This window comes from Anopheles marshallii, chromosome 3, assembly GCF_943734725.1.
Source record: "Anopheles marshallii chromosome 3, idAnoMarsDA_429_01, whole genome shotgun sequence".
Lineage (NCBI taxonomy): Eukaryota > Metazoa > Arthropoda > Insecta > Diptera > Culicidae > Anopheles > Anopheles marshallii.
Window position 1 is genome coordinate 75,620,242 of NC_071327.1, and position 18,528 is coordinate 75,638,769.

Here is an 18,528-nt window from a genome sequence, read left to right on the forward strand (position 1 = left end):
CCGCAGCTATATTATATTTTAGACTCTCGACGAGGATAGGTTTTTCATTGCACTCGAACGGTGCAGGTGAGCTTGAGCTCGTCGACAGATTTACAGCCAACTTACAGCGGAAGCCAGTTGGCCGCGTGCAATATGCACCCTCGTGTTTGACAATATGTGCCTGCCAGGAAGGGAAAGTTCAATATTGTAAGCGTAACTTTTACGCGCTGCAAAGGAACATGGAAACAGAAGGCTTCCAACTGGCTTCAGCAACATGTGCTAGTAATTTAAACCGTAACATGCTGCTTTTGAAAGAACTCTTCTGGAGTAAGAGTACCAATAGAAGCTGTTTTGGTAATACACGTTTACCCGTTTTCCTCGTGGCAGTAGCAAAAAAGAAGCTTCCTGCATGCCGCCAGGACTGAAGGGAAAAATAATGATCACTTTTGCAAAGTATGTCAGCACAGCGGAGACCGGTGCTGGTGCTGGCACCGGAACACACAAACTTCAGGTAGAGCCAATAAATATCCTGCTAAGGTGTGAAGATTTATGCTGTTGTTTTGCTTGCATCTCGGTAATGGCTAGTGTTAATAGCTGGTGCTCAAATAGATGCTGCAGTAGAAAAGATAGGGCCACATAGGGCCTCCGTGGATAAGAAGGGGGCATAAATACCAACATTATGCTTCCCGGTAGAAACAGTGTTTTAATTAACCTGTCTACAAACTTTTCAACCAAGCGAATAAATAATGTTTCAGGTGCCGTAACGCTAAAGTTTCGATTTAACATCGGTGTTCTTAATGCCAGCTTCAGAACAAGGAAAACCCTTTGCTGAAAATTGAAATACACAAGTTACAGAGTGACCTAAGAGAAACGGTTAATGGAGTTTGTGATAACTTCAACACAGGTGGAATTGAGATAAGCGTCACGTTTCCCAATAAGCTTTTGATGAGCTTTACGGCTTGCGAAAAGGATATGTTCTTTTCTTCGAAGTTGGGGTGATGGTTACGAGGGGTCTTCCAGAAACTGTCGTCTTTATCAAGAAATGTATCACCAAAGAGGATGGTCTGCCTATCTAACCTTGGCTCATTATTATTCTCAGAAACTAAGAAAAGATGCTAGACTGGTTAAAGATGAATGTTTCGCCGAAAATTACCAACCCTCTCAAGGTATCGCAGACTCGACCGACAGTTATGCACTTATCTTAAATGAAGGATCAGATTTTGGAGGCACAAAAAAAGGTAGCTAGTCGTCAAGATCACGTTGAAAATTAATGAATGGATTTCATTTCTCATTTCTTTTCGACACCGAATTAATCGGAATTAACTTCTATTTATCGTAGAATAGGCTTATTCATTGAGCGAACCGGTCTCTGTTTTGCTTTTTATACAAACATCTCAATTACTCATTAAACTCTTCCAGGAACGGAAATAAATACAGACAAAACAGGTGCTGCTTATGCCCATTAACACGATTCAAACTAATCCTATCTTGGGCGCCTTAATTATGATATTTTTTGTAACTTTGAATGGTAAGTGACCTACTTAGACACACATCCGGCGGCAAAAACCACTGTTGCAAAGCAAACGCGTCAAGAAAAAAAAACGATCTCAAACTTCACTTTCAACACTTCGACTTGGCCGAAGCCAATTTAACGGGCCAGAACATTTTAATTAATCCCTCCACCCTTCAGTGTTTTTGTTTGGAAACCGAGCATCTGCTCGGTATCTTTCAGCAATCTACGCGGACGGGTACTTACTCGAGGTGAAGGTATGATCCCACCAGTCCGTTTTACACAGGAACGCCTTCAGATTGTCCGCGGTTCGACCGACGATCACGACCGGAGGCGCTACCAACGTCCGGACCAGCAATGCAATCCCTACGAAACCGCACAGCACGCCCAACCGCTTCAGCAGGTACGCATCCGTGATTTTGACCGCTTTCGCCGAACGGACGCGAAAAATTACCGATATTCTGTGTGGGGCAAAAAATTGGAACGATTAGAGGTGGAATGTACTCAACAAAAAGTCGTCCATGGTTTCCTTGTTTTCCTGTCCGGTGTTTAAGAGTGGTTTGCTTCTCTCGACGAGGTCTTTGGATAGAATTTTTTTTGCTATTACTATAGCAAATGTTGATGGTTTGACGCGTCTTTGTTGATGTAAACGTAAACGAATTTCTTTTTCTTTGTTCTCTTTGTTTTCTTTGTGTTTTGGTGATGTTGTCTGGAGTTGAATGTTGTATTATTTATGTTGTATGTGTTTCCCTCGGGAGTTACCCTTGTTATATCCGGTTGTGATGGTTACACATACACACCAAGAGTAAGTTAATTGTAATTGTACGGTGAAAACCCGAGCAACGAAGCCTATCGGTCCCGAATACTTACCGCCAGGTTTTCAACATCAGTGCTCCGTATGTCAGGGAAAATCCAATTTCCCGCAACCAAATGCGGGCGGTACAGGAGTAGAGCGATGGTGGCGGATACATCACAACCGACTGCCGAATGTCGTCCACAATTTCCACGGATAAATCCCGCGCCATGTTGTTGGTGTTTTTTTTTTCGTGCGGAAAGAAAGAACGTGTTGAGAAAGAGAGCAAAAAACAGGGGGAAATTAAAGTGCGCTATCTATTAACAAAAAAAAACTTATACTAACTCAAGCAAAAAGTGAGATTGACTGAGCGGTTGTGTAATAAAATCGTTCCGATTTTGCCTTCACACTTAGCTTCCCTTTCCGCGATACACTGGGTGGCTCTTGTGCACCGGCAGTTAGTTATGTAAATGCACGTAATTAGTGATTCTGTCGGCGTTCGAATGAAGTTAAAATTAGATTTCTTTTACTTTCTGCCACGTTTCGGGTGCGAATATCGTTGTTCGCGGTCTACCGCTTGGGGTGTGTGCGTGTGCTGGAAGAGCACACAAAATGCCCGCGGAAATAACAGCAAACTCGCAGTGCTCAAAACACGCCCGGACAGCGCCCTGAACGATGGTAGTTTTTAATTTGCTTTTACTTTTGCCTCCCATTTACGTCGGGTTTGTGGCGAAGGAAATGAAAGCGAAATGAAAAATTTATTTTAATGCCACTGACCCGCACACGGGAAGATACGGCGACCGGGTTTGTTTGCGCGTGGCATTCGCGATGGCACAATATTATCACCGCTGGCAGGAACCGGTTAAGCGGGTTGGGGAGCGTTGAAAACTATGTGAGGCGTGTTTTGATTTGCGTCGAATTGTTTGTCCGGTATAAAGGGAAAGTGTCGAGTGTCAGGACATCGCGTCTCGGATACGAGCGGTGGTCAAGCATGCAGATTGTGTTTCCGGACGCGGAAACTATATTCGCAATACTTGTCAATTTGCCAACTAATGATTTTCGCTGATGCATTTTGCTAATGGTTTGTTAATATTTAACAAAAATTCTTTCTACTGCATTTCGCACATATTTCACGACGAAATATACTTCCCAATTATTTCATTAATTGATATTTCATCTCAATTTTATATATTTTTCAGTAATTCGAATTTTAGGAACAATACTAAAAGAAAATTATAATTGTTTGCAAGGAATTCAAATTAATTTAAGTTAAATTTTATCAATGTGATAAATCCTTCCACCCGCGAAACGATTTATTCATTTCCTTATCAATTAATCGTGTACAACGATGGATGCAAAATATTCCACATTAAAATCGGATTAAACCTTTTCACGTGGCACTTTTATGGCAAATTAATAGCTACCGCCGAAGTGAAATCACTTTTACACACCCACCGGCGTAAAAAAAATGGAAACGCTGAGTAATGTTTGCATCCCGAAGGCTAAGCACAAAAAACATCAATTCGAAATGGAATTAAATAAAGATATCTTATTTCAAGCGCGCGCACCGATAGCCAATGCTGAGCGTTGCAAAAGGCATCCGGAAAGTGGAGAATGGAATAAAGAAAGGAACAGCATAAAACAAAAAACCAACCCTTCGAAAAACACCATTTGTAATGTAATGAAACGAAAGATTAATGTATTCTTTTGAATGGGTTTGCGTGACCCTGCCCCGTTCCGAACTATCAACAGACGGGAGAGAAAAAGACCGAGTCAAATGAAGCAATTACCAAATAAAAACAAACAAAAAAGGCACAAGAAGGTTTAAATGGATATTTGAGTATGTATGTGAAATTAAAACATTCCCACCACCAATGGTGCCCAGAAGCAATTCGGATAAATACAAAAAAAAACAGTGGAAACGAATACTTACCGTACAATAAATGCAAAATGCGCCCAATGCAATTACACGCAGCAATGCGGGACTGGCAGCTCGTACGACCTGTAATGTGGGCCAAAAAAAAAAGTGGAACGAAAGAGAATGAGAATGTTTCCGTTTTTGTTTTTCTTCTGCCTACAAGCAGCTACTTGTACACGCTAAAAATGTTTCGAAAATGGAACAATTTAATTTGGTACAAATTCACGGACAAATAATTGTGCGAATTGAATTTCCTTCCATTGACGGAGCGGAAAGCGGTGAAAAACCCAGAAAAAACGGCTTCAAAGGCAACGCATAACGTTTATGCTCCCTTCATATGCAGAAATTTTACAGCTTATCGTAGCTTTGGACAGATGCCCACTGTGCTTTTTTTGTCTTATTGTTACGATTAAAGGTTTTTTACGTAGTGAACGCCATTAAAGAGCAATGATGAAAAGGGTTTGTGTACGTTTGCTTTAAAAAAAAAGCTTAGCGTTTGACAGCCTAACATAAAAACGCACTTTTTGTGTGCAAATGGAGCTTTCAATTTAATATTTTACACACCTCTCCTCCCATAGTTAACCACTGTATAATCCACCAGTTTTGAAGTAGTTCAATTATAATCTCTCTTCATGACGCTCATGACAGCACCGCAATTTTGTTGCATTTTTAAAACATCCAATCAGACACCGACACCTCCATCCGACCGGTGGAGTGTCATCCCGAACACTGTACTACGCAAACACACATTTGTAAAATCGGAATAAATTAATGTAACGACCATGGCAACGTGATTCTCGTAATGAAAAGGTGGCAAAAACAACCACCAAACCCAGCTACTGGTTTCCTTCAGTGGCTTTATCGGCACGCATGAAAGACCCGCTCTTGTGTGTTTAATATGTAACACCAAAGGTCGGTCAGCTTCGAAGAGTCAGCGGGCAAGGTGATACAGCAGAAAAAAGTAATTTACATTTCCTGTTATGCGAGAGGATCCTTCATTGTGATTGTCGGGTACAAAAACACACACACACACGGTTGCAGCATCCGTCCGGTGCAGCTCGAACCACAAAGTTCGATGAGTCGGATCGTACACGGTGTCAACAATTCATTGCTTTGACCACATCCCGTGGTGTGAACATATGTACGTAGGTGCGTTTGTTCATTGTTTTGTTGTTGTTCTGTTTTCGTGACAGGGCGAAAACAATCACATCAAGCGCCAGGGATGCGTTCCTGTCGTTCAATTTGCAGTACGAATTGGATGTGAATGTCCCACGCATGGAAAACCACTGTACGATAGCAGCTTAACTCGAATTAAAATTTTGTTTTCAGCTGGTTTGAGTTGACGTTGGCAAGTATTAATCATAACGAGTCACATGAGAGAGTGTGCATGAATGGTACTTTAAGTTATGCTTTTTTATTTAATTTTAAACAAAACCAATTTTTTCAAGAATCGATAACACAACAATAAAAAGATTCATTTGAACCGAATTCAGAAAAGCCTCCCATTATGTCTAGTAGTATCGAAATCCATGCATGCAAAGACAAAGAAAATGTTAATGATTCCAGATCTATTTCTTTTTATAGTTTCTTAAGAATTATAATAATAGTATCATTAGAACATCATCCAGAACAAGGTTCAATTCTTAAAGTTAAAAAATCTCCGAAAACTCAAAGCTGAATTCACGTCGCAGGGAGGACATTTTCTTATCCGCATCATGAAAAGACACAGCCTAGCAACGTGCTTTTTACCTAAAGAGAAGACGATTTGACACGAAATTTAAAATTAAAATATGAAATATCCTTATATACTCTAGACGAATCCAATACTTCTAACATTAAGAGATGTCGGAGGTAAAGTAAAATCTCTTATTTGTGCGAATATATAATATGCCCTACATAACGTCGTAAAATAAGTTACTCCAATCTACATTGAAATGTAAATAGAAAGTTTGTGTGGTGTTTACCTTCAATAAATGAATTGAAAATCTGTTTCATCCCATCCCAACAAATGGTTCCCCGGCTCAGTTTCAGTTCATAAAAAAAAAAACATTTCAAAAAGGAATAAAATTGTGAGGCTGCAACATGTTTGCGTTATGCTTTCGTGATTTTTTTCATACCACAACAACGAAACGAATGTATGATGATACACTCAGAAAGGTAAACAAGCGTTCTAAATGCAAACCGTCCGCGTTGTTGTTGGCCTACCTTCACTTGCTGGTACTTGAAGGTAAACACGGCCGCCGGTGGCAGCAGCCCAATGACAGCACAGGCCAGCACCAGGATGGACGTACGCATCGGCCAGTTCAGTGCAGCCACACACGGTGATGCATCCTCGCAGGAGTCACACCCTTCAGCGCACGGTAAACATTCGTACGAGTTCGGGATGCTGTAGGTGCTGTACTCGTTCTGGAATGACAGTGGAAACAAACCAAATCGCTGTGTGTTAATACAACCGGACACGGGCAGCCAACGCTGTTCGTCAATCGTAAGAAAAAAACAGTCTCCTACCAGCATAAGTTTTTCATACTCTTCCTCCAGTGTGCTGCCGTTGAAATACTTCTGCTCGATCGTCGTATCGGGAAAGTAGTATCCCTTTCGGCAGATGCACCGATAGGATCCTCGCCGAAAGCCAAGCCCGGGAATGGGTGTACACTGTATAAATAAATCAACATATATGATAACAACGAAGCTGACTGATACTTACACTAAGTGCAACAGAAATCAAATAAACGAATGCACATATAAAAGCAGTAAAATAAATCTACCACCACGAGCCTTTTTTTCCGGGCGAGTTCTAATAAATTCTAAAAATACTACATCCTGCTCAAAACAAAAAATGTAAACTCAACTGGAGAGCACACTTTGCGTAGAACGGGGCCACATTTTACAAGTTGAAGCAGAAAAAATCCACCAACCTTAAAGTACCCACGGCAACAACATTGAAACAGCATTAAATTAATTAAAACTAATGAAAGCAATGAAAATTTATCGCCTCCAAGTTCTATTTTCCCTGGTGTGCTTCCCTCGCGGGAAAAAAAGGTCTGTAAGAGTTCAGCAGCAGAGCAGGGAGGACAAGACCTGTAACAAAAAAATAACACGGAAACTGAGGCAAAACTAAGCCCCAGCGTTGAGAGGTGCATCACATCGCCAGCTTTAATGGGCCGCCATAACTCAACGGAAAGCTTGCTCGAAAGGAATTTACGTATGGTGTACACTTTTTTTTTTGCTGGTTGGCTGCTTACATCTTCCGCTCGTCGGTGCCGGTTAGGCACCGAATGACTACAGTAACGGTCGAATATAAATACAGACGGATGAGGGAGAGAAAAAAGAAGCTTTTCTTGTCTGGGAAATGGCAAACAGAGACGAGCTCACGGTATTCTTTTTTTCTTCACCGAGAATGTTTAAAAAGGATCCCATAGAAACACCATTTTAACGTGATTTTCGCGTTCGCACATGGGGTTAGTAGCCATGTTGGAAGATAAAGCATGATTGCTAGAGGTAATATTTGGCAACAAAATGAAGACCCAAAGCAACAAACAAAAAAAAACAAGCTTTTCCTCCACGGAGTCGGAAGTGGACGGGAATAAAAGGGACGGTGTGTTTGAAATTTTTATTACAGCAAAGTCTACAAAATAACACTGTGCACTCGTGGCGGAAAGGAAAAGTTGAATAAAAAAAAAGCTGGTAAAATGGAAAATTGTATGGCGATGGGAGCGAAAACCAGCCAATTTCCACTGGATCGGCAAAGGACTTACCTCCGTCGTACGCTGTTTGCATTTGTCCGTGCCGGCAAAAATGTTCAGTGGCTGGGGTGCACCAGATGGGGAGTTTTTCTGCGGACACTGATCAATGTCGACGCGCCTTAAATCGATATCAATGCCAGATGTACCTCTATGGGAAAGAAAATGGCGTTAGCGGGTAAGTGGGCCGGTTTCGTTGGTAAGTGAAGGTGTTGAGGTTTATGATCTGCCATCATATAGTGTCATTAGGTGAATGGCCATTATCTCTTAGCACGGTCGCTGATGACGTTGTGGGTTGAATATTATGGAGTAACATAATGTCTAATACAGCGTATAAAAACCCTCAGATGCCAAGAAAGCAAAAAAAATATGCAATATTGCTAATAAAAGCTTCATTATTGTAGGACATTATTGAAACATAATTAACAAACGAAACAAATGTGTTAATTCGCTGCTTTAGTTCACTCGGGCATATGACACAATGCTTCTCTAATGCTTTGTGAAACAGCTGCAGATGATAATCGTTCCCAACATTTTACATCATCCACCTAATCCGTCTCGCAGTGTTGGTCTTGCCTCTTGAACTGCCCACACCATTTTCATTCCGTTGCCAAGGTCCAGCAAGGTCTGGCGCGATTTGCAAATTTTGCTAAATGACTCCTGACAACCGCAGCTGTCCAGCCCAACCCGGCGTAGTTCGGGCGAACAAAACCAAAAAATACTTTACCTAATAAACCGTATCAGTACGACGTACTCGAGACAACCGACAGCGAGTGAAACATTTCCGACGAAAAGCACCACTCCTACGCACACAGAAATAAAAATCGGAGCAACAGAAAAAAAAAAAACCCAAAACGCCACACAGTACCGGTCCAGTACGCGCGTTCCGGACAACGGCATAAGTCAACATCACAATCAGCTTCCCCAACTCGGCAGACGAGGTCTGCCGATAGGGAAAGTTTAATCTGATGAAAGCAAAACAATCGATAAGCGGTAACTCGCTGGAGCCGGGATGTTCGAACGGACCGGGTGCGGATCCTTAATCGGATGTGACGATCACGAGCTGGACAGAACGCGCGTAGGAAGCGTATCCGCAAATGCCGGGTGAATCCGGCGGAAAGTAATCCTATTAAGTTGTCGCTCATTGATTTTTAATTGAACATGAAATGGACCGACGTTTCGTGGAGTGTGTGCGTGTGCGTGAGTGTTAGTGAATTCTTATTTAGGAAATGAATTGTCTAACACCGGGCGGATGATGAGCCGTGGATGCGGACATCCCCGTATGCAACGAATCCCACGAGACTTGTAATAAGCGAAAGTAATCTTTGGGTAAAACAAATCCCCCCGCCAGGAAACGAGGTTAGTTTAATCGAAAATCTGTCCGAGGTGGTTTAGTGCTGCTTTTCGGGAAAGTTGCTCGGTGGGAGTTGAATTACGCTCGCTCGCCCTCACTGCCTGGCTGTATGGTGCAACTTTGTAACATACGGTATTGTTTGCTGTACCGTGCATTTATTACGTTCATCCCAGTGTCCTAAATAGTTTCTCACGGGACTAAGTTCACCGGCTTGACTAATACTTCTGATGTCTTTAACATTATTATTGCTTGTTTCGGCACTTTCTATTCTTGCCACATTTACGAGTACCGACATCAACTTGACGCCATCAAGGTAACAACTTCTGAAGTGAGTAAACTTTTCCCACCGTTGGGAGCGCAACCTGATCGGCGTTCTGCATGGTTGGTTTTAAGTGAAGCTCCAGAAGAGGTTGCGTATTCTGCAGAGTTTCCACCACTCGAACGGGTGCTTTTTTGCTGTTGCTGTTTTGCTAAGCTATAGTTTAATAAATTTTCCTTTAATCAACCCCAGGATTGAATGTTTAATGGGCCATTAAGAACCTTTTGGTACTGGGAAATCAAAGGCATTATTCATTGGCAAAATGTTTCATTGAAATGCACCATAAAGCGAACTCATTTCCCACTGCCCTGATGAGTCTGAACACCGGTGTCTGAAAAGTTTTTAGACAAAGCCAGCCCCAACACAATTACCAAGAATGGGAAACTCATTCCCAACCAGGTACATTCTAATTCTGGCCAAGATTCTGACAATCCGATATCGTAGCGCGGCTAAGCAAAATCGATTAATCATCTTATCTGAGATGCGCGCACGTTTAAGAATTATCAAACACGCGGAAAAGCAAATCGAATTGCAAATCGGCACGGTACGGTTGCAAAGGCATTTTATTTGCTTTATTTCATTCTTCACTTCACTCACTATTAATTACGGTCACATAATTAATCTCCCCGGTGCGTTCGTTCTTTTCAGAAGGTGAAATTGTCCGGCCACACTGGGAGATTGTGCCATCGATAAGCGATGTTGATTAATATAGATCAAACCAAAAGCGCTACTCTACGGTGAGCTTTCAAGATAGACCAGCCCCAAAAATTTGGGGGAAATATCGTTTAAACGTCCTCTATTGTCGAGGAGCTCGGGCAGCCATAAGACGGGCGGTGAGCACTTGCGGCCTGGTCCATCGCGCCTAGATCGTCGTTTCGGGAGCACTTCAGGAAAATCGGTCTTTCGGCAAGGATTTATGATACGGCTGTGTAAGAATTCCAGATAAGCAGATTACCATCTCCCGGATGTGTTGAGCGGCCCGTGGGAGATAGCATCGCATTGTTTCGTTAATTATAAGGTTGTCCAACAAAGAGCGCGCCGAAACGTGGTGGTGGTAGAAACGAAATGGTGATGGACCGGTTGCTTTCGATTCTTCGTAAACTGTAGCATCGTGAATATCCTATGTGAGGGTTTGGCAGTATTTGACAGGGCCACGGTACACACTATCAAGCAAGATAAACCACCGACATTTGGATCAACCTGCAAAATTAGCTCAACGCTTCGAAGGCGTGGGAAATGGTTTGAAGAGCTAGCTAGTATCGTTCCACCGTCTGAGTGTTCCATCCCAGTCGATCAATCGTTGTGGTTATTCGATTCCATTCTAACCACCCAAACCTCAACAAATACGTACAGTTTGTGTAAATCACTCTCCCTTCACCGCAACAACTCACAAATGAGTCGATTTAAGTGGCAGTCTATCCGATAAAATACAGATCCTTCAACTCCCGAGTGGAAATGCTACGGTTTTCAGCTATCACAACCTATATTGGACGCACGAAAAACTTCGACACGATTTGCTGACCACTGATGTAACGATGAGTGATTTACGGTACTTGACGGATCGTGTCACGTTTTTCGGGTGAGTAAGGGCTCCCATGAAGAAGAAAAAAGCCATAATTTCTCCACTTCGGTAACATTTTGGCGCAAGGAGAACCACTCACCAAAGCACGGACATTAACGATGCTGACCGTGTGGCTGGCGAAGATTTTGCAACAAGTCGATCAGACGCTTGTCCGAGCAGCATCAGCAACCACCGGTAGCGGTGTTCAGTCACCATCGTCTACCGAAATTACCGCAATCAATTTTCACTTGTACGTTCCGGTTCGTGTGGCGCCCGGTCGGGTGGAAGACAGTGGTTGGAAGTTGTTGGAAGCTTGTCGGGTTTCTGGTTGGGACACATTCTTGCGGTGAGATCGGTTACGTTTAGCCAAATTTTCATCATTGGCACGGAGGCTCTTTTTATTCGCCGAGATCACGGCCATCCCGAGATACGCTGGAAAGCTGATGGAGATGGAAGACCGAAAGCTCATTCAATCAAATCCCATTACGGTTTTTGCACGTCCCCATTACGGTGTTGGGGTTGGTGGTTTCCAATGGGTGATCACCGAGTTCTTCCACAACCGACGAGCAGCGGCTCGAATGTCGCTCGAAAGAAGCATAGTTGTGTCGTTCGTTGTTCGATACCTTTTTATGTAGCTCGAACCTTACTTTCTCCCTTCTTTTTTAATGCTTTGTGGGCGACGTGCTGTTGCTGTGGCTATTGCCACCTGCCTGTATAAGTTCCTCGTTCCAATCGGGAGACTCTTGTGCGGCAGCAGCAGCGAGAGAGAGAGAGAACGTAAACAGTAAACTTTCCTGTTCAATGGAATCCGATTGTCTGAAAGTCGGGATGCGAAGGCACAGTTGCTGCACCCGTGTCCCTGTAGTCTGCGCCACGAGCAACATGATCCCTTTCGGGATTTTTGCGTCAGGTCCGATTTCTTCCATCCCCGTCGTGAAGGTACCAGCCCCAACCCGGTTGTGACTCGTATCCTTTTTCCGGTCTGCGGAGTAACAATGGCGATTTTTCTTGTCCAACCAAAACCGTTCGCCTCAAATTGGACCCATTGGGACAGCGCGTTAGCGTGGGTAGATGTCTAACTAAGCCTCCCCGGTGCTGGAACCGATACTCGCGTACACACAAAACTCCGATGCATTGTGTGCCTGCCGGAGAATGTGAGCAAATATTTCTGCGAAAGAAGGCTAAACATAGCGGTCGACCTGTGTGGTCTGTTCGTGCTGGGAAGCTTTTGTATTATTGTGTCCCGCGCTCCGTGGTGCAATGGCGCACGTTCCCTTTTTTCCTCTGTCATCGGACGATCCTTTGCTACCGTTAGCGTTTGGTTAGCGATGGCCATTCTCTATTCAGCGCTTTTTTTTATTATGCTTCGCCTCTAATGTGTCCTTCGTCTTTCTACACCGTCCGTTCATCGCCAGGATCTCGGGGAAATTGAAAGCTCGGCAATTATTTGCAACCCTCAGCTCTATTAATAATGGGAATGTCGACAAGGGACTTGATCGTACACACAGCCACACCTACCCACAAGTTCCCGGCACATACCCTACCATCGGCACGGAATCGGCACGTGTCCGAGTGGAATGGTATGTTTCAACGAATCGCTAATCGTTTCGCTTTTCGAACTATAGAAATCGGTACCCGTATCATGAGCAGATAATCGAGCGTGCAGCTTTTCATTTCCTGTCGCCACCCTTCTCATCCGTGCCTTCCCGGGGCCGGGTTTGTCCTGAGCTTCCGATGCTTGATGCTATTGTCGAACGGGATTATAATTATGTGAAGTTGGGCATGCTTTTGTTCGGACCTTTTTTTTTTGTTGTTGCACAAGAAGAAGTGCCTTGTGTGTGGCCACATTTGCACGTTTTCAGCACGTTTGAAGCAGACAGCAAAAACTATTATTGGTTCTGGAAATTGAACCGCCACAATGTGCGCTCATTATGGAGCTTCGGGGGTAGGGGATTATTCTACGGGCTGAAATATATAGCTTGTTCTTTTGATACGATCAAAGCATGATCTATGCACAAAGGACTTACCATGGACTTAAATGTGAACAATTGCTTTTATCTATTCAAAATGTGCTATCCCTCTTTGGCAGGAATTTTTTTCACAAAATTATGTTTCATTTTGCACAAAATGTACCTTCGTTAGAGAATAGTGGAATGATTGAAAAGCTTTTCGTTTAGCATTGTACCTTGTGTTTTTGCATTCCAAATGACTGACACTGTGACAAATGCGTATTCGGAATAATAAATCGTCTACTAGCAATTCTCACCTAAAAGCAATCCCTTGAATAATGTTTTTGTCGTTTGCAATTAATTCCCTGTCCATGCCACCGTCGCCGGGCGTAATGTTGTGAAATACAGCAAAAAAAAAAACTGACAAGCATAAACAGTGACTTACTTGAAAAAGTACGTCCCATTCTCGTAGCCAAAGAAAGGTACCGTGTACGTAAGCATCCAGATATTGCCACCTCCGCAGTCGTAGTACGGCTTCGACCAGCGTCCATCCTCGTACTTTACCGATAGAATTTCGTCCGCCTGTCGCTCGGTGTTGTTGGTGTAGACGTGAAAAGCTGTTACCGTGACGCAAACCGTACCATTTGAAAAGAGAGAGAGGGGAAGAGAAAGAGATAGAGAAAATGAAGGAAGAAAAAAGTGTGAAACAGAGCAGAAACACGTTTCAAGAAAATTAATATTAAATGTAGCTGGAAAAATTAAAACGCACCAGGAAGCTATTTATTTATTTTCATTGCTTGGTTGTAGATTTTCCTTAGACCCGCACAACCGGGGTTTGATTCGGTGAGTGGTTGATGGAAATGCTTGAAGCAATCAAGTGAAAAGCAACTCCAGCGGGTTCCCGTAAACAGCAAATCCATTTTTCCTGAAAGGTTTTTAGTGTTGGCCGCATTACCTGCCGGGATTTTTATGTTCATTATTTTTGAGCGGCTTTGACCTGATATAAAAAATGTTGTCAGATGTTTTTTTACCACGAACACTTGACTAGCACGGATATAATAGTTGAGGTTCGGATGGATTTTGGTATACATTTTTAAAAAGTCTCATTTTGTATTCAAATACTAGATGCAAACAGAAATGTTTAATAAATAAGAAAATAAACTATATTACAACAACAACAAAAAACCTGCAAAAAAGCCATCATTTTGTAATTTCGATGCGCTTTCAAGCACGAACATTGAAATCTTTCATCGAAAAAAGACTTGCTTGACTTGAATAACTTGTTTCAAGTAAAAAAAAAAGTCAAACATCATAGGTAAAAAAGCAAACAAAGTTTCGAATGAGAAACTTTCACTTCGTCACTTTTCACCACAGTAACGCATTGCGAACTAGCAAAAGCACGAGTGTACCACTAACTAGTTGACAGGGATGGCCGTTTCCCGAAGGCGTTTCCAACACAACCCCAGTAAGGGTGAATGCGGTGGCACTGGCGGTGCATACGTAGCTACTGCTCGCGAAAAGTTTCGAAGATTTATTGCGACACTCCTGACAAGAAACTTGAACTTTACTCGGAAGGTCAAAACAAGCGCCAGCATGGGAAATTAATCAAACGGCGAAAGGACAAACTGGTTGATACTTCCGGTGTGGCTTCGCTATGTCTTTTTCTTGTAGCTGCTTTTCAAAACTAGTTGCCATTTCTTTAAATGAGCTTCATTTCGTACGACTCCTAACGTGGCAACCCCGCACGGCGTCAACTATTCGTGGTGAAGTATGCCGAGAAAGTGTGCGAGCGAGAACACAATACATCGGTGCCACCCAACTTCAAGTTTCCATCGAAACCATTATCCAAGTTGGCAACAACTTATCCAATTTGTGGTTGAATCTCGCGTGGTTGGTGTTGTGGGTTGTCTTTTTTTCTCAATTGCGTGACCTAATCAACCGTAAAACCTCACGATGAATCGGAAAAAAGTTTCAATTTTCTTCGAATATTCCCTTGATAGTATGGTACGCGTGTGTACGATGTCTTACCGGACGAGATTTCGTGGCTGCGGTTGGAAACAATGGCGAATAAAATTTGATACTGTTGTGCTTTTACGTACACCAGGTTTTGTCTTTTATTTTCGATTTATTAACTCAATTCCACTCCAATATGAAGGAGATATTTGTCAAATTATGTCAGCTTCGAAAGCATCCACTGGATCAAACTGCCGCAAAAACGTTGAGTGTATAATCATGTCAAATGTTACGTGTCAAATCATTACCGCGTACCAAGGTGAAAATGTTGTACAGCAAGATGTGTTCGTTTAACCGTACGGTTTGGAAGCATATTTTTTACTTCCAAGAAGCGGAAATGTATCGCCGCACAAACAATTGGTCTATTTTGAAACGTGGCCCAGTTTTCGAGAATCATAAAATCAACCTAAGCCCAAGTCGCCCAACTGCACAACAACGTACGTCCATTTTCTTGCGTAGTAAGATTTCTCAGAAAAAGGCACCGAATCGCAATCAGCAGCCAAATTTAAATGTTTCTCGCAAAAGCGCTTTCATGCTGTCAGTGTGCAAGCTCATGACAAACAGGACGGTACGTCATATTGGCAACAGGATATTACACACAGAGTTCACCGTTCCACTTCCGCTTATTGGACGGTGTAATCCACAGCATTACGACTGTTACGCCGTAACAGGGTAGCTTGTAAATCGCTTGTACCATCTGAGCTCAACATCATAATCACCACCGCTGGTGACGGTACACGCTTAATTTTAGCAAGGATATAAACGCTCGCAAGCATGCAGAACATCCATAATGTAAGTGAGACAGTTTTTTTTTGTATGCATATTATGCTAATCATTAAACCTCCCGTGTCAACACCAAAGAAACGCATTTTGTTTTACCAAACAAACTTCACCGAATAGCGATCCGTCTCATGTCTTCTGTTTAAAGAGCACACATACGCTCTGGAATTGTTAGCATAACAGATGCTTACTTTTTGTTCATTGTTACACACGTTTGTTTGTGTTACAGAGGTTTCGAGTCGAAGTGATGAACTAACAGCAATTTCCGGATTATATTCTATTTGGAGTAACTTTCAAGCAGTCAACATTCCGGAAATTGAAGAGAATTCTTGATATATCTCTACAGATTCTAATTCAACTTGAATCCAGAATCCAGAAATGGTAACAACTGATCGGTGTCAACTGAATGGTGCCTTCTGATCGACATGCGTACCACAGACTTTTAGATACTACCCTGATTGATACACAAAAAGTATTGCAAAACCTTAACTTCAAATCTACCTCAACAAAAATCAGATCTACCTCAACAAAAATCCATTTCAACTAGAATTTTTATTCTACACAAAGCTTCCAACTTTGACAAATGAACTTGAAACCCCTGCAAAAAAAACACACACATGCGTACAGTCTGCGATCTTGTTCCTAACCTAATGGAGGTGTGTATGTTGGAGACGGATGGAATTACGCTTAAACATTTTCCAGTTCTGGAGGAGTAGGTGATGAAAATTTTTGAAAATTCGACAACATCCGAGAGGATTGCGAGGGGTTTTGTTTGGAATGGGAAAAGCGGAAGAACAGGCTCATCATGCGAAGCGTTTGCAGTGAAATATCCTTGTTTCGAAGTCGTTAGATTGAGCGGGAGTATGCACAGGGGTTAGCAAGTTTGGTTTTGGGCACGCCACACCACAAAGCTTTACCGGTCTGTGTTGTCTCGTGAACATCGTGATCGTGTTTTCTTCTTATCCAAGTGATTCCGGTTTCGTGTGGTGGAGGGCTTGCCCAAGCAAAGCTCAAGCATGCCTACCGGCATGGAGCCTCAGGATACAAGCGTTACGATATGGTTGAAATTTTTCTATACAATTTTTCGGGGGTGGCTCGGCGTATCGAGAGAGAGAGAGAGAGAGAGAGAGAGAGAGAGAGAGAAATGGTGAGTCTTGACTCGTCGACCACACGCTAGCTAACAACCGGACCGGGACCTTCCCGTTGATAGTGATGACGATGGTGTTTGAAGGATGGAAAAATATGTTTGTTGACAGTGTGAGGGCCCGTTGGAATGTACTCAAGATGTACGGAAGGGGCATGTAGCATTTCAGAGAGGATGATATTTTACGAATCCGAACCATGTTATCAATGCGTGGTGACTCCGTTTACCAACCGCTACACCACCGGCCGGAAAGTCTCGGTAAAGCCCACACCGGAGTGAGTTATAATAATCATCCTCGGTGTGCTCGTTTGACATGGGAAAGAGTGATACGATGGGACACGTACACCATCGTAACGTATGCGGCACGACATTATATCACGCTAAAGAGCAGATGAAGCATCAGTTTCGGTACCGTGAAACCAGGACGCAAAAGAAACAAAAAGCATCATGCTGAAGGACGTCGAGGTATGTTTGACATTTACTCCAAACTGTGTGAAGGCCCTACTGTGTGTGTGTGTGCGTTGAAGCGACAAAAGAGCGACATTGCCGGATTTTGGGTTTAGGATTTCATGTTACCATCCCGTCTAATGATGCATTCTGCCACTTAGCTTGTGAGACGTGAAGTTTGTCTACTCATGTTACGCCATGGCATGCATGTGGTGGGGGCAAAAATAATTTCTTTAGTTGCCCGTTTATCGACGCAGGCAAAAAGACACAATTTTGTGGAGAATTTGAGATAAAATTATTAGACCGTTGTTGCCCCGAAGACTCACTTTCGCTAACGAAGGTAAGTTGTTGAACATGCAATCGTGTACAAATTGCTAGCTGAAGTACGCAACCGGCATTACGCTGTTACTTCGTAGCAGCTCAATTGGCAAAGAACAAAAACACAAGCTCAACACAATCCAAACAGTTTGCCAAACGACTTTTCTTCTCGAATCGTTTGCAAAGCTTGTCGTGCGAAACTTTGTTTTGGTAAGAAATTATTTAACGTAGCAAAAACTTGATTGCGAACCACAATGAACGCGGAAACCACACGATATGGTTTCATTTTCTGATTGGTTCAATATTGCAAAAATAAAAACTGTCCATACAAGTGTCTTTCGGTGCTACCGAAACTCGCAAGTTAATGGCTGGACTGCAACCCCCTAATGGTGTGTCCGGTACGGAAAGAATGGTTTTGGGGCGGAAAAATCAAATACAGCAAACAAAATGGCAATCGGTATTTATGCCGGCGGTACATTCTTTTACGGTAGATTACATATTTTTTATTCCATTTCCACTGTGGAAACCAACTCACTATATCATACCTACCGGATGGCTGGGGGTTTGGATGTATGCCGTGGCAAAAATGAAACCAATTTCGTACCATGACCAAGTCATTGGATTGGAACACGTGTCCAATTCGGGGATAGTTAGGATAATGGTCAGACGCTGCCATAATACAGAGCACGTGAAAATTCGGCGA

General features: G+C 42.8%; 1 protein-coding gene across 1 annotated transcript in view; it reads right to left on the minus strand.

The window, feature by feature from the left end:
- Positions 1-18,528, minus strand: part of LOC128711556 (uncharacterized) — a 42,581-nt gene that overhangs the window by 11,226 nt on the left and 12,827 nt on the right. The window contains exons 3-9 of the mRNA XM_053806437.1: positions 13,569-13,740; positions 7,956-8,091; positions 6,709-6,852; positions 6,406-6,606; positions 4,216-4,284; positions 2,360-2,469; positions 1,736-1,950 (exon numbers count right to left, since the gene is read on the minus strand). Coding sequence (XP_053662412.1) covers positions 1,736-1,950; positions 2,360-2,469; positions 4,216-4,284; positions 6,406-6,606; positions 6,709-6,852; positions 7,956-8,091; positions 13,569-13,740 — 1,047 coding nt within the window. The remainder of the gene's footprint in view (positions 1-1,735; positions 1,951-2,359; positions 2,470-4,215; positions 4,285-6,405; positions 6,607-6,708; positions 6,853-7,955; positions 8,092-13,568; positions 13,741-18,528) is intronic.